At 34.4% G+C, this 22,808-nt stretch overlaps 1 protein-coding gene across 1 annotated transcript in view; it reads left to right on the top strand.

Moving 5' to 3' along the window:
• The window catches only part of SPRED1 (sprouty-related, EVH1 domain containing 1), a 107,693-nt gene that overhangs the window by 69,227 nt on the left and 15,658 nt on the right, over positions 1-22,808 (top strand). The window contains exons 3-5 of the mRNA XM_011932653.1: positions 1,765-1,933; positions 4,273-4,319; positions 19,405-19,563. Coding sequence (XP_011788043.1) covers positions 1,765-1,933; positions 4,273-4,319; positions 19,405-19,563 — 375 coding nt within the window. The remainder of the gene's footprint in view (positions 1-1,764; positions 1,934-4,272; positions 4,320-19,404; positions 19,564-22,808) is intronic.

Here is a 22,808-nt window from a genome sequence, read left to right as displayed (position 1 = left end):
GCTACTTTTTTTAAGAAAAATTATTACTCTACCTGCTGAGTAGTGTAATTACTACTAGTAATTCACTACTACTAGTAATATATGAGGGGATCATCAGCAGTGCATGGAAGAGATGTGCAAGTGGTAATGGTGGTTGGAAAAGAGTGGAGGTAGTGGAAAGATAATCTTTCACCAAATACCAACTGAGCATTTATTATGTGTCATGTGCTACTGTGGGTTTCATTTGAATTAGTTTTAATTATTTCCTCCTATTTTCTTATAGGGGATTCTTAAAATAATTAACATGTATAGTTCTAGTCTTTTTATTAATTAGATTAATTGCAAAGTTCACTGATAGATCCACTTTTGTTTTATATAGTAATAGTGACAACTAGCATTAAGCATATTGTGAATATGATGAAAGACAAAGGCCCAGGAACGAAAGATTGAAGAGACCTTATAACTGTCCTGGAATGGATCGTACACTGGAAGGATTTTTAAAATGCTATAAAAGACATTATTAGTATAGTAGGCAAAAGTGGAACATGGTCTATGGAACATGGTCTGTAGATTAAAGTTCTGTGTTGGTTTTAAATTTCCTGAATGAGATCACCATACTGTGATTACATAAGAGAACAGTATTGCACTTAGGAAATACACTCAAGTGTGTATTAAAGATCACTAGAACATAATATATGTAACTTCTTTGAAATAATTCATAATAAATGTTTATACATGGACGTATGCGTACAGAATGTTAAAAATTAATGTGATAGGTCTGGATAAAGGGCAAACAGGAATTTTCTGTGTTATTCTTGTTACTTTTGTACAAATCTGAAATACTTTCAAAATAAAAAATTTAAAAACCAAAGGTGTATTGCTTTATACATTGCATGAAGCTCTTTACATGAATGCACATTCGGTCATTCCACTCTAAGCTCTGGGATATTTTAATACTGCAATTTCTGTTTTAGAGATGAGTAAACTAAGGCTCTAAAAAGTTAGGTAACTCACTTAAATACATATTTTGAGAAAGTGGCAAAGTGTATTTCTTTTACTGCCATGACCGTTAAATCCTTACACAAAATATAAATACATCTTTTAAGAAATTTAGGAAAATGACTTTATTTTATTTTATTTTGTTTTGTTTTGTTTTGTTTTTGAGACAAAGTCTCACTGTGTTGCCCAGGTTGGAGTGCAGTGACCCGATCTCAACTCACTGCAACCTCTGCCTCCTGGGCTCAGACGATTCTCCTGCCTCAGTCTCCTGAGTAGCTGGGATTACAGGCACATACCACCACGCCCAGCTAATTTTTTATATTCTTAGTAGAGATGGCGTTTCACCATGTTGGCCACGCTGGTCTCAAATTCCTGATCTCAAGTGATCTGCCCGCCTCGGCCTCCCAAAGTGCTGGGATTACAGGTGTGAGCCACTGCCCCCAGCCAAAAATGACTTTAAAAAGTTAAATTTCTATTACTACCAACCCCCTGCCTCTTTCCTGGAACTAATTTCTGATATATTCCTTTGGAAATTTTGTGTGCAATGGGAGTGTATATATGTGTGTGTTCTTTAAAATGGAGTGTAATAAGCATCCTGTTTATAATGTGTATTTTTTTATTCCATCTTAATCTCTTTAGTGAGTGACTTTGTGAAGACTTTATTTAAAGTATTAAAAATTATTCATTAAAAAGTAATAGCTTTTTATCACCTCAGTTTGTATTTATGAACTACATTAGATGCATTTGATACATGTATATTAATTTTTGGTATTTGGCTTTTGTCAGGTGGTTTTGGAATGTATGCTTAAAAAAGACCTCATTTATAATAAGGTCACTCCAACATTTCACCACTGGAAGATTGATGACAAGAAGTTTGGTCTTACGTTTCAAAGTCCTGCTGATGCTAGGGCTTTTGATAGAGGTATCCGAAGAGCTATAGAGGATATTTCTCAAGGTAAGCATTCTTGACTATTTTCTTAATTTATTTATCAGTTATATATAGTAGAGGTTATCTTTCTTAAGGTTGACCAAAAGTAGTTTTCACACTTTAACCATGTCAGCTTTTGTGATATGCGACCTGGCTTTGAAACCTCACAATAGATGAAGAGAAAATAATAGACTCCTTAACCTGATTTGTATTTGTCACATCATAGTCTATGTCAATTGCATGTACTATCTTGAATAGTCTATCAACAGCTGACTTCAGATAATTCAAATGTTTTAAAATAAGAGCTTGAAGGAAGGGGGACTAGAAATGTACAGCTGTGAGAATCCCAGTTGGTATTCTACTTGTGTATGTATGACACCAGTCACATCCTTTTTTTGGGTAATTATATAGAACTTGTAATATTCAAATGTATGTAGACTCTAGTTATTCCACGACAAAAGTCTTTACTTTATTGATTTCATTATTGAGGATTGGCAGAGACTTCCAAACCTCATCTATTCCTTTGTTTTCTTTCCAGTCTATTAAAATGTTAACTCAAAAGCATACAGGTTTTGAAGGGAAGAATATGTTTTTTTTTTTAAGACTGACTTATGCTGGCTTAAAAATCACATTAAAACCCATTTATTCCCATAAAGGTAGAAATATCTAAGACTTGATTTTTTTTTTCTAATTAGGAAGGAAAATTATTTCAATTTAACTAACTTTCTGTATAAAGTAACTGAAAGTGTGCTAGACTACATTATGATTTGTGTATTTTGAAGATGTCATTTTAATAAGAAAATCTGAAAACATAAACTGTGAGACCAGTCACAGGCAAAAACATGGAAATACGTTGTACAAATCTGTTTTGATAGTGCATGAAACTGTAGTTAAGTAATTTATTTAGCTACTTTAAAAGATTGGAATTTGGTAAATGAGTAATTTTTTATTCTGATCCAGAAAAAATTACTATGAAGTAATAGTACCCATTTTGTATTTATTGTAAGACCCCATAAATTCTCCCTAGATCAGTGTTCTTAACCTTGGCTACACATTACAATCACCTGGGAAGCTTTTGAAGCTTAAAATGACTTAGTCTCCACTCCAGACCAATTGAATCTATCTGGGGAATGGAGTCGAGTCATCCCTTATTTTTCACAAACTCCAAGTAAGTTCAAATATAGTGAGGAATTGTTCTCTAGTCAAGTAATTATAATTTGAATTTGAAGAAAAAAAATAAGAAACGTAAAAAAAAAAAAAAATACATGATGCCTGTGCCTCATTCCACAGAGATTGTGATATATTTTGGTTTGACGCCATACTCTGGCATCAGTGTATGTTTTGAAAATTCCTCAGTTGATTCTAACCTTTAGCAAGGTTTGAAGAACCAGTGCTTTAAAGAGAAAAATATTATCCATGGCTGCTGGAATTTATATGATTTAAAGTTTTGAATTACTTTTAAGCTTATGCTCAGGTACCATAACAGTTTACCTCTTTCACTAGGATCAAATAGATTGAGTTTAATGTTTTAAAAAATGATTTATAAGGAGTAACTTACAAACTCCTAGGTAGAGTAGACTACTTAGTCTGCCTTGTTATTTTTGAACATTAAAAAACATTAGCTAGCATTATTATCAGCTGTTATATAGACGTTCAACAATCTCACATTGCTTTTACTTGACCTTCTGTGACAAAAAGATAAAATATGCTGCTCTTTCAAAAGGGCACATTTCTCCTTATCTCATGCCTACTCCATGCTAAGCTGTGCCTCTCAAGGGTAGCATGAATTAAGAGTACTAGGACAAATCTTTTCTTATTAATTTATTGAAACTAAAGGTACCCCTTAACAGCATGAAAATTTGTACAGAGACATTGATGCACAAAAGTCAGTAACAATTGACCTTTAACTATCAATAGTGGATTAAAAGTCATTTGTTTTCCATCTTAGCTAAAGCAACTAAAATCCTGGTTATGGGTACTAAATACTGTTTCCTGGGTCAAAGCATTTAGAAAAATTGAATAAATCGCATCTTAGCATCACCAGAGCAGTGTAATTATAATCTGCCTAGTAATTGGCAGTATTTGGGAGAAACTAGGGGCAGGGAGTGCTAGAGATAGTATACTTTCAGAGAAAACATCTCGTTAGTTAAGCAACTGGAAATTTTCCTATAGAAGAAGGAAATACTTAGATTATTTTCCATTATTCTAACGGGCAAATATAAGTGGCCAGTATCTTAATTTCCAGGCAGTCCAGAAAGATCTCTGATTAGTCTTCTAAAGTATTATAATGACATAATCAATTAGTCATTAATACTGGACTCTAAGACAAAAATTCTATGCTTAATTAACCTTATCTGTTTTCTTAGGATGCCCCGAATCAAAAAATGAAGCTGAAGGGGCAGATGACTTACAAGTAAGTAACGGCTTGGAAGGAATTTGTAAACTATAAAGGATGTGGAAGAAATCACTAGCCTTATTAAATAAACTTATCAGTTGCTAATAATATTTCTTTTTTTTTTTTGAGACAGAGTCTGGCTCTGTCGCCCAGGCTGGAGTGCAGTGGCCAGATCTCAGCTCACTGCAAGCTCCGCCTCCCGAGTTTACGCCATTCTTCTGCCTCAGCCTCCCGAGTAGCTGGGACTACAGACGCCCGCCACCTCGCCCGGCTAGTTTTTTGTATTTTTTAGTAGAGACGGGGTTTCACCATGTTAGCCAGGATGGTCTCGATCTCCTGACCTCGTGATCCGCCCGTCTCGGCCTCCCAAAGTGCTGGGATTACAGACTTGAGCCACCGTGCCCGGCCTGCTAAGAATATTTCTAAGACACTGTATTTGTCAAATTTCTCCAGAAAAAAATAACCAATACAGGTTGAGCATCCCTCATCTGAAAATTTAAAATCTGAATGTTCCAAAATCTGAAACTTTTTTTCTTTTTGAGACAAGGTCTTGCTATGTTGCTCAGGCTGGTCTCGAACTCCTGGGCTGAAGCGATCCACCCACCTCCCCACAATGCTGGAATTATAGGCCTGAGCCACCATGCCCAGCCCAAAAATCCAAAACTTTTTGAGTATAGACATGACACGTCAAGTAGAAAAAACTTACACTTGACCTCATGTAATGAATTACACTAAAAATGCAGTCAGAATTTTGTCATGCCTGAAATTATTTTAAATCATGTATAAAATTACCTTCAGCCTGTGTATTGTAAGGTGTATAAATATAAATAAATTTAATCTGTAAAGTTGGGTGCTATCCTTAAGATGTCTTATTATGCACATACAAATATTCTGAAATTTGAAACAGTTCTGGTTCCAAGCATTTCAGATAAGAGTTATCAATCTTTATATAGAAAGTAAAGTTTCTTTCTTTCTTTCTTTTTTTTTTTTTAAGGAAGTGGTTCATAAGATTGTGGGCTGGGTTGGCAGAATGGGCAGGTATGCTGGAAATTGGCACAAGTTGATGTTGCAGTCATGAGAAAGCTGAATTCTGTTCTCTTCAGAGGACCTCAATCTTTTTTCTTATGCCTTTCAACTAATTGCTTGAAGTCACCCACATTATGGAGGATGCCTAACTGCCATATTATAAGGACATTCAAGCAACACTATGTAGATATTCATGTTGTGAGGAACTGAAGCCTTCAGACAATGGCCATATTAGTGAGCCGCCTTGGAAGCAGGTTATTCAGCTCCAAGCAAGCCTTAAGATGACCAGTTGTGCCATGTTTTCACTGCAACCTTATGAGGAACCCTGAACCAAAACCATCTAGTTAAGCTGCTCTAAATTCCTGTTCAACAGGAACTGTGAAATAATAAATGTTGGTTATTTTAAGCCACTAAATTTGGGAATGATTTTTGACTGATACAGATTCTGGAGACCTGAAAATGGAGTGCTGCTGCAACAAATACTAAAACATGGGAATAACTTTGGACTCAGGATTCAGACAGTAAATAAAAGCTGGAAGGTCTTTGAGGCGAGTTTTAATAAAGTTCTGAAGAGACTGTTACTGGAAGCTTAAAGGTCTTTGGATAGAGCATCAGTGAGGGCTTAAATGAAAATGAAGAAAATCATATTGGAAAATGGAAGAAAGGGAATGTTTGTTTAGTGTCTGAAAGCTTATCAACGATGTCACCTGGCAGTAATGTGGGAAACAGAAAATATACCCAATGTACTGGGTGGTTAAGCTAAGGAGTTTTCAAGCAAAAGGTTGAAGCTTTTTGTCTGATTTCTTCTTACTACTTATGATAAACAGTAAATGAGAGAAGTAAGCTAAGGAAGGACTCCTAAACAAGAACCCAGGACTTCGCTGGTTTTGAAAATTCTTAGTTTCTCAATATGTCAAATGGCTAAGATTAAAAAATGGCTTCTAAGCAAAGATCAAATCCAGGGCCTTCTCAGAAAAGCATTGTCTAAGGATGTGAGTGTAAATTCCTTTGTTAAGACCTCAGGAGGATTTAAGACGAACCTCAGAGAATCTTTCAATCAAAGTAATAGGTCCTATAAGAAGTGTAAGTGTATGTCACATAGCGGAAGTTTAAGGTTGAGAAGAGTTTTTGTTATTTATGAGTGTGCTTTTTATCTAGTGGAGTGGACCTCTATAAGATTCACAAAGTTTTTTGACGCATTATATTGGCAGAAATACCACCTTTGATTGAAGAGGGGCCCTTTGAATTCCCAAAATTCTACTTGCAGGAAGCAAGTTGAAAACACTATACAGATGCAAACTTGGCCCACCTTTCAATGAAAATAGAAGGAAATTAGAAATTAGAACCAAGATCTCAAAAGGCCAGAGCCAAGAGTTACAAAAAATTATTCCCAGGTCCTAAGTTCCACTCTGGGAACTTCCAACGTTGCCACCTTGATTTCAGAATTACGTGCACCAATAACTATGTTGTTCCTCTCATTTTTTCCACTTTTGAACAAGAAGGTCACATGGCAGTTATCCTCTGCCTATCCTACCATTGTCTTTTGGGTATGTGTTGGGCAGATAATTTGTATCTTTAGTTCCAGATCATCAGATTGAGAGAAGCGATGTATATTCAAGGAGCAGCATTTAAGGAACTACATATACCCAGGGAGTTTCATCTGTACCTGCACCTGTTTGGAAGACAGCATCCTAGCTTTGAAGATGTTGCTGTAAAAAGATGAGACTTGTAGGGTGTCATGGGAGGGTAGAATGTATTTTGAATATGAGAAAAATATAAATAATTGGTGTTCAAAGAGCAGTGAATTATGGTCGTTTTAAAATATGGAAACATTATTTTATACTCCTTTCTTCACTGGAATCTAATTCCCCTCTTCCTGAGTATAGGCTGTTCCTAGGGACTCACTTCTACCAAACGGAATGTGTTGAAAATGAAGTGTGGCTTCTGAGGGTAGATGATAAGAAAATTTCTGGCTTCCATCTTGCTTTCTCTCTTGTATCACTCTGGGAGAAGCAAGCTACTATGCATGAGGACACTGAAGGAAATGTATGAAGAGATCCATGTGAGGAATTGAGGTCATCTGCCAACAACCAGCAAGGTTGTTGCCTTCTAGCAACAACCACGTGAAGTGAATCATCCTGAAAGCAAGTCCTTCAGCCACAAACAAGCCTTCAGATAATTACAGCCACTGCCAATCTCTTGACTAGAACTTCATGGGGACTATGAGCCAGAATCACCCAGCTAAATTGGTCCCACATTTCTGACTTACAGAAACTATGAGATAATAAATGTTTGCGTTTGAAGCTGCTAAGTTTTCTGGTAATTTTTAATGCATCTATAGGTAAAGAATGCACAAGCAGAAAGGGAAGTTTAACTTTTTCTTAAGATGATTAGAATGATCGCTAATTTTTTCAGTTACAACTGCAAAAGAAAACTCTTAAATTTACTTTAGTACTATTTATTTCATTTATGATGTTCCAAAGGTTTAGAAGGTCATTCTTCTTTTGGAATGTATGGGAAGTTGCAGTGTGTTATGATTTATCTAGCTACTTTATTAGGAATAAAATACATGTGAAGTTTCATAATTCATCTTATATGGGCTTGACATAAATAAATGTTTCGAATACAGATTATGGTTTAAGGTAGTGTTAATATCAGGTTTACTTCATTGGCAATTGTTTACAAAGACAATATAGTTTAAAAGAATAATGCATTGTCTAATTTTTTAACACAATAAAAATAATGATAATGTCATATTTAAATAAATGTTTTGAAGGCATTAAATGCCAGAGTGGAAATCCTCTCTCTTTTGAATGTTCATTCATTAATTCAACAGATATTTGAGTACCTATTTTTGTGCCAATAACTTTGCTAGACATTTCCTTCATAAGCTATTGGACAACTTTCTGCTCTCAACAGTTAATGTCTTCATCAATTATCATAAGTCAACAGAAAGAAATTTACCTTTCTATTTCATATCTGTCTTTGGAGGGTTTTATAACAGATCATCATTTGAATTTGAAATCCTGTCTTGCTCATCTTTTATACCTGATGTGTAGTATAGTGCTAATCACATACATCGTTGGCACTCAAGAAAGGTTTTGAGGAAAAATCTTAAAAATTAAGATTTTTAAAAACCTAATCAATAATAAGGTATGACTGTTCTTTTCATTTGGTTTCTTTCTTTGACTATTTTAATGAGGCAAATGAGAGCTTTTGGTTTTTTGTTTGTTTTGAGACAAGATCTTACTCTGTTGCCCAGGCTGGAGTGCAGTGGCATGATCTCAGCTCACTGCAGCCTTTGTTTCCTGGGTTCACATGGTCCTCCCACCTCAGCCTCCCGAGTAGCTGGACTATAAGCACGTACCACCACTCCCAGCTAATTTTTGTATCTATTTGGTAGAGACAGTTTTGCCATGTTGCCCAGGCTGGTCTCAAACTCCTGGGCTCAAGTGATCCACGCACTTGGTCTCTCAAAGTGTTGGGATTATGGCATGAGTCACTGTGCCTGGTCTAGGTTTTCGTTGTTGTTGTTTAATGCTAGCTTATGGTTTGTTTTAAGATCATTTTTAGTGCTGACAGAGTTGTCACTTACAACATTTACAGCTCTTATTGTTCAGATATGCTGGATTGAGAACAAAACCCACAAAACTTACCTCACAACAGGCTTGAGGTTAAAAGAGGAAAAGATCTTAGATATGCTTTGGGGCAGAAGAAAGATGAGATTTGATTGATATGAAGTAAAACATTGTCATGTTTTCTCGTTTGGCCATTGAGAAGTACATGACTAACTTAATCTTTTTTAGAAGTAAGTAATGTCATTTCTGAGCCAAAATAATTAGAAGGCTATGATTTATGTTTGTCTAATTTTGCTTTAGGCAAGGGATATGAATTGTTCATGTGATGATTTTCAAAGGTGGTAATATTTTAATAAGGCTCTATATCTGAAAACTAAGTGGATTGGCTTTATTTAGGTAGTACAGAGTATTTAATGGTACTGCAGGCTATCACAATCCTTTAGTAAGTGCTGCCTTAACAGTTTTCAGAAAGCCCTGATGTGTCTTAGATTGAATTTTATTTATTACCCAATAAGAGAGCAAAAAAATTCTCTGTATAACTTTTTGCATAATGTTTTGTTATTTAAAATTTTATTGACTCTTAGACTAATATATGCATATTTTGAAAACTATAAAGACAAGATTAGGAATCATTCATTCCTACCCAAAAATAATTACTGTTCATATTTGGATATTTCTGCTTAGGCTTTTCTTTCTTCTGACATCTTGTATACAAGTGCATACTTCCTTTTAAAAGCACCATTGGGATCATACTTCTAAAATGCAGTCAGCTTGAAATCTCTTGGCCATTTTCATTGTGTAAGTCTAACTTCAGAGTCTTTGATCTTGGCCATTCCATTATGTAGCTATACTACAATTTAATCATTCACATCATCAAATATTTCCCACAGCCTTTTACATACATTTTAATTTGTGTCTTTGAGTGTGACCTTAAGATAAAAATCCTAGAAATACATTTGTCATTTAAAGGGTTGAAGATTTATGTGTTAGCAGGATGTGTATAACTACTCCTTATTAACTCAAAAGTAGATCTACAGACAGTAAACAATGTCTGCAAACCTAATACCACATTAAGCCAAACTAACTCTTCATTAGAAAGGTAGTTTAGTTCTTCTGTTGAATAAGCCAGGTTACAGGACTTGTTTTCCTTTACTGCTATTGCCAGACATTGTGTCTTGCTGCATTTTTCATATTCTTTGTATATTATTTCATCACAGATGGCTGTGTTCAGGTAGCTTAAAGAAAATGCTATAAGCTGTTAATGTTTCCAGTCAAAGCTCATAGACAAATAGAAAACTAAAAATTGAAGGACTGGTTTGTTCTTACCCTTGAGCTAATCAAACTAAAGAAATCTAATGAACAGAATAGGAGACAGTCGTGGCCAAATTTAAAATGAATTGAAACTGGAAACACTACACCACAATGTTAATGATGGTTTTTTTGGGCTTGTGGAATTAGAGTAATTTTTTTTCCTTTTTTTCTGTGCTTCCTAAGCTAGCATAATTTGAGCATAGAATTTTAAATACCTAAAGAATTGCTATGGTAGCATGTTTAACACATGTAATGCCAAGATATAAGGGCTCTTTACCAAAGAAAAATTTTAAACCACTTCTGTCATTTAATAAACCAATGATATAATTGTTATAAAACTTACTTTAGTAGGATATGAGCCAGCCACACATTTTGCAAACCTGTAATTTGTGATTTACAATTACAAGAATGATGTTCTTGAGCAGTATGTTGACTGTGATATCCCTTTTTTTCTGCATTTGATTTATTTATTGGGAATCATACATTAACAAGGGTTTGCAAAACAGCACTAAATTTTCTCTGAGAGCTAGCACTAGAATATGGGGCGCAAAGGGAGGAGAGAAGCAAACTTTGTTTTTGTTTTTTCTGCAGCTGTCATCTGGCCTTATGTTCTGCTCAAGAGCTACAGCTGGAATTATTTTATTGCTTTACTCTGTATCCTTTTGCCTCTACACACAAAATTGCTATAGAAGTCTTTGAAAAATAAAAAGTTAGGCAATCACTTATCAACCATAAGAGAATAATTCTTATACCAGCAGCTGAGAGAAAAACAGCTTTTCATTGTGCACTATTGGCATGGTTACTTTGTAGACATTACACATTAGCCTGTGCCACCATACAATACTAAAAGCATCGAATGTGAGTATATATAACTGCTATAGATGTTATTTTTGTTAAACTAGATATCATGCCAGTGTATTTACAGTCTTTGTGCCTATCATATATTAAACTTTTTGCTCTTGTGGGAGATTTTTGGGATTTCCCACCACCTAATTTTATCTTATGTTCATGTTTCCATAGTAATTGTCACTTTCCAGGGGTTATAACCCAGTAAAAAAAAAAAAAAACAGAAGTTTGTCTAAGTCTGAACACTTTATGCTTAATCATATCCAAATTAAGAAAATGTTTTGGTTATTACTACAGGTTGAGCATCCCTAATCCACAATTCAGAATCCTCCAAAATTCAGATTTTCTTAAGCACTGACATGTGACTCAAAATAATGCTCAGATTTTGAATTTTTTTATTAGGGTAGGTATATTATATTGTATTATACACATTTATACTTAGGTTGAACATCCCTAATATAAAAGTTAGGTAAGTGATAAGACCCAGTGTGGGCAGAGATGTAAGGAAATGGTTCCTCTGTGTTATACAGTTAAGGAGTTTTCAGTTGATAACATAAGTTTGCCAAAGGGTAGCTTGGTAATGTAATTGAATATGTGTATATACTTTATTCAACAATTCCATTTATAGGAACTAATACTAAAGAAATACTACAGGTACACCAAGATATATGTAAAAAGAAGTACATTACAATGCATATAACAGAAATTTGGAAATCTAAATGCCCATAATTAGAGTATTAGCTAAGTAATATATGACATATGCAATACTGGACTTCTCTGCAGCAGTTGCAAAGTGTAACGTGTATACTGATACGGGGAAGGTCCATGGAATGTTAAGGAGTGAAGAAAAGGAGCCCTGTATGGATAGACTAATATAAATGGGATCAAATTATCCATAGCATGTAAACACATATACATGCATTAGGAAATTTAGGAAGATATATGTCAAATAGTAATAGTGGCTATTCCACAGGGATAGGATTATGGAAATAATTTTTGTTGTTATAACTTGAACTTTGAATAACAGTTATTCAGAGATGTTTTTTGCCAGGTGTGATAGCTCATGCCTGTAATCCCAGCAGTTTGGGAGGATGAGATGGAAAGATTGCTTAAGCCTAGGAGTTCAAGACCAGCCTGAGCAACACAGTGAGACTCTGTCTCTACCAAAAGCAAAAAATTAGCCAGGTATGGTGGAGTGCACCTGTAGTTCCAGCTACTCGGGAGGCTGAGGTGAGAGGATCATTTGAGCCTGGAAAGTCAAGGTTACAGTGAGCTGTGATTGTGCCACTGCATTCCACCCTGGGCAACAGAGCAAGACCCTGTCTAGCTAACTAGCTAGAGTGTTTAGATTTATTATTGCTTAAGGAGTTCTCTTTATACACTTTTTTTTCTATTATATCACATTTATTCCTGAGGTATCAATGTGATCTGATTATTGGATATTCGCATGTCACAGATTATAGAATTCTCAGTGTGCGCCAGGCATATAGTTCTATGTTCCAGGGATAAAACTTAGGCAGAGTCCCTCCTTACAAGTTGTCCTAGTTCGTTCTAGCTGCTACAGCAAAATCCCATGACTGGGTAGCTTATAAACAAAAGTAATTTGTCACCATTCTTGAGTTTGCGAAGTCCACTCTCAAGGCACAGACTGTGCCTGGTGAGGGCCCACTTTCGGGTTCATAAGTGGTACTTTTTGGCTATATTCTCACATGGTGGAAAGAACAGGACAGCACTCTGGAATCTCTTTTATAAGGACACTAATCACATTCATGAGGGCTCTACCTTCCTAATTGAATCATAGCCCCACCTCCTAATACTGTCACATTGGTAATTAGATTTCCACATATGAATTTTGCGGAGGACACAAACATTCAGAATATAGCACTGGTTCATGGGAAAAATGTAAATAAAAGAGTACTCAGAATATACGGTGATAGATACATGTAATTTTAAGGTAATTCAAAGGAGGGAGTGAATAACTTGTGAGTGAATCAACAAAGACTTTTTAATGAGTTTGTGGCTGAGGTTAAGCATAAAACAGTTTTTTAGTGGAAAATTTGAAGCATGTCATTGTTGGGCAGAGGAGGCGACTTGTACCAGAAAATCAGAAGTATGAAACATCAGATGCTAACAGAAAGAAACAGGTACATCAATATTTGTAAAGCAAAGAAATGAGGATGATAACCAATAGGAACAAGCCATATTAAGAAAGCATATTGACTCTTTAAGTAACAGACTGTGTATTCATTTATTCTTTTGTTCTTTCTTGGAGTTTCTTATTCACATAAGGAAAGCCACTATGTAATTTTTAATAAGATGGATCCATTATAATAGGAATTAAATAACAGATATACATATAAGAGTGAACAGTATGACAGCACCTTGTCTTGGTAAGAATATGAAGCACTCATTGTGGATATATGAATTGTTTAAACCACCTTCGAAAATCATTTTCATTATGAGAACTGGAACATATGTATATCCTGTGACCCAGCATTTCTATTCTTGGATATCTTCTAGAGAAACTCTTGGGCATGTATACCATAAGGCCTATACACTGTTATTCCTAGCAACGTTTATTGAAATAGCCAAAAATTAGAACCGCCCACACATCCATAGGCAGAGAATAGATGAACAAATTGTAGTGTTCTTATCCACACTCTGCCACCTAGTAACTTTTATTTTAGGCAAGTTGCTTAATCCGTTTGAATTTTAGTCTCTTCATATGGAGTAGGTTGATAATGTTGTGTACCTCAAAAGATGATTGTGAGGATTGAGTTAACCCATGTAAAGTACTTGAGACTGTCTGATACATAGAAAATGCTCAGTACTGATACAGGGTATTGGTACACAGACGTAACATGGTACACAGACGTAACATGACTGATTATTGCTGCACATGTCAATGTGAATGAATTTTCACTGAAAAAAATTGAGCAAAATGTTTCAGAATGTCCCATGATATCAGTCGGTTCAAAAGCATCTATAACTAATATTAAGGGATATTTTGTGTGGTAAAACTGTAAAGAAGATAAGAAAATGAAAAACAGTATGACTTCAAGATAGGGTTTATCTGCTGAGGATCCAAGTGGTACAGGTGGGGGTGCTAATATGGAGAAACACAAAGGAGTAATTAGTTGTATTGGTTGTGTTCCCTGAAGTTGGGTGACAAATGTACACATTCTTTTATTATTTATTTGGTTATGTATATAGTCCTTTATACATATAAAATAACTCCTTCGAGAACCCTTGAGTCCCCTGGTTGTAGCCTTAACTCCCCAGAACTGTATTAATAGTTTGGTGTGTAATAGTTTCTGGTATTTTAAAAGTAAAAATATAAATACATCAATTCATCCTTCTATCAGTTAGACAAATGGGATCATGCCATATTGACTGTTCTGTACCTGGCTTTTTTCGTTTAACAATAGCTTGGGAATACTGAAAATATCATTTTAATTGCTGCACAGAATTCTATCATATATTATAATTTTTAACCAGTTCCCTGCTGGTAGAGCCGTAAAATATTTTGATTCTTGTTTTCTTTGTTTTTGTTAAAAAATAGTGCTACTGTGATTGTGTGTATGTATGTGTGTATCTGTATATGTAGTCAATCTCTCGAAGTAGAAATGCTGGGTCAAAAAGTATGAATTTTTCTTTTTTCCAGTGGCATTGTCAAATTGCACTTTCACCAACAGTGCAAAAAAGTATTGCTATTTCTCCAAACCCTTGCCAACATTGAGTGTTACTATGTATTTTTTACATCTTACCTAGTTAGTGTATAAAAATGGCATTATACTTTCATGTGTCTTTAATGGTCAGTATGTTGTCATGTACTTACTGTCCATTTCTTTTTCATAGGAAAATAAAATTGGGCTTTATCTTGTGAGTCTCATGTTTCCCAGGGAGAGAGGGCCCATTTCTATGTACTGTGTAAATTCTGTACCTTGCAAAAGAGTTCCTTAGCGAATACTTATTCTCCTCCCTGTCCTCTCCAGTATGTGCCCAGTCTTCCAACAAAGCTTTGGTAATTGGAAACCTTAAGGGGTTTTGAACAGAAAAACCAATTAGATTTGCCTGAAGAATAATGGGACAAAGGCTGGAAACAAGGAAATCAGTTAGAAACCTACTGAAATAAGACAGGCAAAAAAAGATAATGAGGGCTTTGCATTAAGACAGTGAATAGTGGGTATTGAGAAGAGGAAATGGATTTGAAAGATACTCAGAAGATTACCTTGTTTAGAAAATTATTTTATTGACATAAAGACATATTCTGCATGAATTCAGAAGGATTTGGGCAAAGGTATAGTATGTCTCTCGGTTAATTATTTCAGATGAAGAGGGAAAATGTATTTAAGCTAAAAAGTGATTTCATTGATACAGTATATTTGTATTATACTTTTAAATATTATGATTTATCAGGCACAGTGGCCTGTACCCATCTGTAGTATCAGCTACTAGGGAGGACCAGTTGAGACCAGGAGTTTGAGGCCATCCTGGACAACATAATAAGACCCTGTCTCTTGAAAAAGAAAGGCAAAACAGGAATAGAATTGATGCTAAACCTGTCTCATTCTAGCAATAATATTAATTCATAAACATGGTAATTGAAAAAAAGATCAGTCTCATTGAGTTACCCCTCCAATAAAGTTTAAAATAATAACAATTTAAAATATAAAATGATTGTATATCAAAAGTAAGGGAGAAAGTATTCAGTACCTTGATTTTAAAATTATATAAAAGTAAGCTTACAGAATTGGAAAATTAATCATACTATCAAGGAGTATTAACCTTCATTTTATTTCCTTCTAACTTTTTATCTTTTTATGACTATGATAATACTGTAAATAAAATTTTATATACTGAGTTTTTAACACTAAACATTTCCTACATTATATATTACGTTATTCTCAAACCTGATTTCAAATGACAACACCATATTTCACTTTATGGGCATATCATAATTTGCTTCACCATTCTCTTATTATGGCATGGTTAAGTTGTTTCTTTTTACTATTAAAAATAGTTCTCTACCTAGAGGAAAAGTTGTACGAAAAAGATACTTGCACATGCATGTTTGTAGCAGCATAATTTGCAATTACAAAATACGGAACCAGCCCAAATGCCCATCAGTCAATGAGTGGATAAAAAAAATGTGGTGTACACACATACATACACACACACACACACACACACACAATGGAATACTACTCAACCATAAAAAGGAAAGAAATAATGGCATTTGCAGCAACCTAGATGGAATTGGAAACTATTACTCGAAGTGAAGCCAGTTCATGAGTAGAAAACCAAACGTTGTAGGTTCTCACTCATATGTGGGAGCTAATCTATGAGGACACAAAGGCATAAAAATGATACATTGGACTTTGGGGACTCGGAAAAGGGTAGGGGTGGTGAGGGATAAAAGACTACACATTGGGTGCAGTGTAAACTTTTCGGGTGATGGGTGCACCAAAATCGCAGAAATCACCACTAAGGAACTTACTCATGTAACCAACCACCACCTGTTCTCCAAAAAAACTAGTGAAATCAACAACAAAAAAAAAACTTTAAAAAAAACTTTAAAACAACAACAAATAATAGTTCTGAGAAAAATACTTTGTGCCTAGAGCTTTTTCCATTTTAGTACTCTTTTCTTTGCCGGATTCAAGAAGTGATCAAAATGTGTGAATGTTTTAAAAGCTTTTCGTACAGTTTATTAAAATTGCTTTCCAGAAAGAGTTGTTCCAGATGTTATTTTACTTCTTTGTGTGTAGAATTAGCAATGAATGAGTATGCTTGTTTTCCTTATCACCACTTTTTTAAAAACTTGTAAATTTAATATGCATTGAAACTTTTAACTTACTGAAAGAGATAATTAGGTAGTAGGAAGATACTTTTTTTCTAGTTTAGCATTCTCTAAAATGTTAATTTGATTCTTACAATTCATGAATAATATATACTTCATTGTAGATTGTATACTTTGCATTTTCAAACAGTCTTTTTTTGCCATATCAGCTACTTGAATGATGCTTTGGTTATTTTATTCGCTGAGACCCGTTTAGGTGTGTAGCTATAAATTCATTGTGCAATATGAACTATTCCTAGTTAATAGGTTAATTCCAGGTACATTGGTAAACATTTAAAAATCATTTGTTACTTCAATATTACACACAATTTAATGAAGCAATAAACACTTGTGATATTTTCTTTAAAAAAGTATTATTATTTAAAAAGTATTATTTAAAGTAAAATGTGTTAATGTTTAATTTACAGGATATAAATAGAATAACCCAGCTCATTACAGCAAGACACTGTTCATATGCAGATTTGTTTAAGTCAGCTTTATTTTAATTTATAATTTTAACATGATTTCTCAGTTGTAATTTAGTAAAAGATAACCTAATTCAAAAAAAGTCTCAATTAGAAGCAATATCTTATAATTCACTGATACTACTCCTAAAACTTACACTTGTTTATAGTTTTCAATCTCCTGAGTATCCCAACCCTGAGATTGTTTAGGCAGCTATTCAATTTGTAATAAAAAGAAATTGAGCACCTGTAATCCCAGCACTTTGGGAGACCAAGGCGGGTGGATAACTTGAAGTCAGGAGTTTGAGACCAGCCTGGCCAACATGGTGAAACTCTGTTGCTACTTAAAAAAAAAAAATTAGCCGGGTGTGGCGGCGGGTGCCTGTAATCTCAGCTACTTAGGAGGCTGAGGCAGAGAATTGCTTGAACCTGGGAGGCGGAGGTTGCAGTGAGCCAAGATTGCACCACTGCACTCCAGCCTGAGTGACAAGAGCAAGACTCTGTTTCAAAAGAAAAAAAAAAAAAAAAAGAAATTGTGATTTAGAGAAGTTAAAGTAAGACAAGATTCTAACTTAGATCTTTTCTCACCTATTGTTTTTTCTCCCAGTATTTTCTTCTATTCAGTTTGCTTATGATTTTTGACAATTATTTGAGTCATTTATTTTCAGAAATCTCTGGAACAAATAAATACATTTCCTGAAGTTTTCTACTCTTCCCACTTTTGATTATGTATTTTGAAAGCATGTTTGCTGGATATCAGTGTTTAGCCAACATTTTTCCAATATTTTATCAGCAACTGTCACAACACGTTGGGACAGCTGTTATGAAAATTAGGTAAAAATAGCAACCAGTTTTGACATAATTTTAAGTGACAGTAGATTCTCAGATATATTTTTAATAGTTCAATTGCCTACTCCTTGATGCAATAACAGCTTTGAGTTTCAAGAGCATTTTTAATTATTATTATATCCTTGTGATAGCCCAGTGTCATAAAATTAGCGTTGGTATTACAGTGATTTTCTGACTGAGAGATTGAATGCCAAAGGAATTAAATGGGACAAGGCTATTATTTCTCTAGAACAAAAACTAGAACTTGCATTTATACGTTTAAAATATCTTAGTCATTTTTGAATTTTATTTGATAATTTTAGAAGTAGCACCAACAAAATCTTTTAAATCTTTTAAAAAGAAAAGCTTATGGGAGGTTTGAACCCTTAAAATTGTTAGCCCTATAGTGATGGATCTGAATTATTTTAGAATAAGCTAGTGAAAGTGTTTCAGCCACTTTTATTTGGATATCAGCTTTTTTCTTAAATAATTACACAGTGATGGGAAAAGTAATATCCCATTTCTTTAAAAAATTAAATGAAACAAAACCCTTTCAGGACTTGTGTTTTGTAGTGTGCTAAATTTTACTTACTTAACATTTATTTTATATAAATTATTGTTTATGACATTTTAAAAGCATGTCTTTAGTGAGTGTCATTTATTGAGCATATCTCCCAACCTAAGTAGTGAGAGTGCATGATTTAAATCCTACATAATCAGCAAGTTGAGGCTAATTGATTCATTCACTCATTCAACACAGTAATAGACTACTGTTGTCTTCTGTCTTTTGACTCACTATCAACAGCAGAGTTCTTGGAACATTTTTTTTAACTTGCAAAATAAAACATAGATTTGTGTTTTCTTCCTAATAATTTCTGCATTTTCTATGTATGTTTATCACTTTTATTATAGTTAAAAGCATTATTTTAATTAGCTCTTCTACGTGACATGGTTAGCCTTTTAGTTCTTCATGTTATTTTTAATAAGAAAGCCCGTTTTTCTCATGAAGTTAAATTTTTCTAAAAGTTCATATTACTGTATTTTGACATAGCTTTCTAACCACGTGCATTGAATTTTGGGAATTGCAATTCATAGTGATGGCAGTGATATATACTTACTGACTTGCTAAATACTAATACGTTTTTAGTATCTTATTTTGTGGTAGTTTTTATTCTGGCAACTAATGAGTTGAGGGTTGTTCCCAATAGGCACCTGAAGAGGATTCTTCCAGTTCTCTAGTGAAGGATCACCTTTTTCAGCAAGAGACAGTTGTTACCAGTGAGCCTTATAGAAGCTCAAATATAAGACCTTCTCCCTTTGAAGATCTGAATGCCAGAAGAGTCTACATGCAAAGCCAAGCCAATCAGGTAAAAAGATAAAGTATTTTTTCAGCACGTTGTTTATATGTGTAGAAATTGGATGATGTCTTAGATGAGGACATTAAAACCATCTGCCCTTTACCAGACACAGTAAAACAAACAAACAAATAAAAACCAGGATAATTTGATTATAACAAATCAAATCCAGAGTGAAACAATAAACATATACACCATAAAGTCCTATTTGGATGTAGTGATTGAGCAAGGGGACATCACAAGCATTCTTATTTTACCCCTTATCTCACAGGAAAAAATAAATAATATTTATCATTAATTATAATGTGTTTACTATGTGTTTTTATAGATCTCTTTATCAGATTAAGGATAACCTTTTGTTCTTACAGAACTAAATTTTTATTACATGCTTTTTCCTCAGTAATTGAGGTGATTCTATTTTTTTCTTCCTTTATTCTGTTAAATTGCTCTCATTGGTTTGCAACCTTGCAGTGTTGGAATAAACCCATCTTGGTTGCCATGTGATATATTCATTATACACACATACATACATATATACATATACATTCAAGCATACGGATTTGTCAATATTTCATCTTGGATTTTTATGTCTGTGCTTATAAAAGAGATCAACATAATTTTCCTTCCTTATAATATTTTTTTTCCTTTTTTTTTGAGACAGAGTCTCACTCTGTTGCCCAGGCTGGAGTACAGTGGCATGATCTCAGCTCACTGCAACCTCTGCCACCTGGGTTCAAGCGATGCTCCTGCCTCAGCCTCCCGAGTAGCTGGGATTACAGGCACCTGCCACCACACCTGGCTAATTTTTTTTGTAGTTTTTAGTAGAGAGAGATGGGGTTTCATCATCTTAGTCAGGCTGGTCTCGAATTCCTGACCTCGTGATCCACCCGCCTCAGCCTCCCAAAGATTGCAGGCGTGAGCCACTGCACCCGGCCCCTTACGATGTTTTTATCAGGTGTTGCTATCAGGGTATGCTGGCTTTATAAAATAAGTTGGACAGTATTTCTTTTTTGCATGTATGGAAGAGTTTAAGATTGGTTGTTACTTCTTTCTTAAAGGTTTGGTAGAATTCCCCAGTGAAGCCATCTGGGCCTGGATTTTTTTTTTTTTTAGATGCTTTTGAACTATGGAATTAGTTTCTTTAACAGACACAGGACTGTTCGTGTTTCCTAATTCTTTTTGTGTCAGCTATGACAAGTTATAGTTTACAGTAACTTTGTCTATTTCATCCAAATTTTTAAGTTCATTGGCATAAATATATCCCATTTTTGGTTGCTGATATTGAAAATATGTGCATTCTCTCTGATTATTCTTGCTTAGAAGTTGATCAAAGATAACTTTTGGATTTTTTACTTTTTTAAATGTTTGTTTTCTATTTCATTGATTTCTGCTTCTATTTGCCTACACTATTAAGTTTTAGCTTTACTCTTCTTGGTTTTAGATGCTTGTGAAAGCTTAGTTTCTTGATTTTTGTTTTCAGCTTTTTTCCTCTTTTTCTCTCTTTTTCTAATGTATGTATTTAAGGCTATAAAATTTCATTTAAGTGCTCCTCTATCCACATTTTACAATATTTTCTAGTTTATTCATTTTTAATGGAAAATTTTAGACATACCAGAGGTAGAATGAATAAAGGAGTAAACTACCATATGCTACTCTGCTTCCAGTACCTATCATTGGCAAAATGATGATATGCCCTATTTTTACCATTATTCAGAAACGGGTTGTTTCATTTCTAAATATTTGGGGTTTTCTAGTTTTCTCTTTAACATTACAAATAAAGATGATTTCATGTGTGACTTCATTTTTTTGATATTTGTTGGAACTTGGTTGATGGTCCAGCATATAGTCAGTGTTTTTTGTTGTTGTTGTTTTGTTTTATTTTTGAGATGGAGTCTCACTCTGTTGCCCAGGCTGGAGTGCAGTGGCGCGATCTCAGCTCACTGCAAGCTCTGCCTCCCAGGTTCACGTCATTCTCCTGCCTCAGCCTCCCGAGTAGCTGGGACTACAGGCGCCTGCCACCATGCCCAGCTAATTTTTTGTATTTTTAGTAGAGATGGGGTTTCACCATGTTAGCCAGGATGGTCTTGATATCCTGACCTCGTGATCCACCCACCTCGGCCTCCCAAAGTGCTGGGATTACAGGCGTGAGCCACCGCGCCTGGCCCAGTGTTTTATGTACATTCAAAAAGAATGCACATTTTTAGTTAGTTGGGTATAGCAGCATTTTTGTTGAATTGATCCTTTTGTCATTATGAGATATCCTCCTTTGTCTCTAGTAATACTTCTTGCCTACAAGTACTTTTTTGATTCTGATTACATCAATTTTCTTCTGGTTAGCACTTTCACAATAGTTTTTTTTGTTTGTATTTTTCCTTTTACTTCCAACATTTCAGACCTCTTTTAAACCATATATAGTTGGGTTTGGGATTTTTTCCCCCAGAGTGTCTTTGTTTTTTAATTGGAGTATTTTGTTCATTTACTTTTACCACAATTATTGATATAAATCTACCATTTTATTCATTTTTTATTTGCCCCATTTGCTGTGTTTTTTTCCTTCACTGTGCTTATTCAAATATATTTAATTACTTGATTCTCATCCCTTTATTAGCTAATTAGTAATACAGTTGTTCAGTATTTTTAGTGGTTATCCTAGAGATTACAAATGTATCTTGCTTCCTTAAAATCAATCCTGTATTAGTGTTTTACCATTTTCAGGATAATGCACAGCTCTACAGTATCTTAACTCAGTTTACCTCCTTTTTACCTTTTATGTAATTGTTATTACAAACTTTATCTCTATAAAATTTAAAACCTTGCCAAAATATTTTAAACAGTCAGCATTCATTTAGGTTTATTCACCTTTTTATGACTTTTGACATTCTTCAATACGTTATGTATTATACTTCCATCTAGGATCATTTGCTGTTTCTTGATGCTTGCTGAACCTCAGTTTTCATGTATCTGAAAAAAATCTTTTATTTCCTTCATTTTTGAAGGATGTTTTGCTTTTCATTGAATTCTGTTACAATTTATTTTCTTTCATCAATTTAAAAAATGTAATACCATTGAGAAGTTTCTACCCTTCCTGTTAAGAAATAATATCTTTATTGTTTTCAGATGTTTTATTATGCTATACCTAGGTATTAGGTTATGTATTTTGTTTTGAGTGTATAGAGCTCCTGGAATCTGTGACTTCATGCCTTTGAACAGATTTAGGAATTTTCAGCCAGTAGCTCTTTAAATGTTGTTTGAAGCTC

The sequence above is a fragment of the Colobus angolensis genome, unplaced genomic scaffold, assembly GCF_000951035.1.
Source record: "Colobus angolensis palliatus isolate OR3802 unplaced genomic scaffold, Cang.pa_1.0 Scaffold97, whole genome shotgun sequence".
Classification (NCBI taxonomy): domain Eukaryota; kingdom Metazoa; phylum Chordata; class Mammalia; order Primates; family Cercopithecidae; genus Colobus; species Colobus angolensis.
Note: the sequence above shows the minus strand (reverse complement) of the source record. Positions and strands in the feature narration are given on the sequence as shown.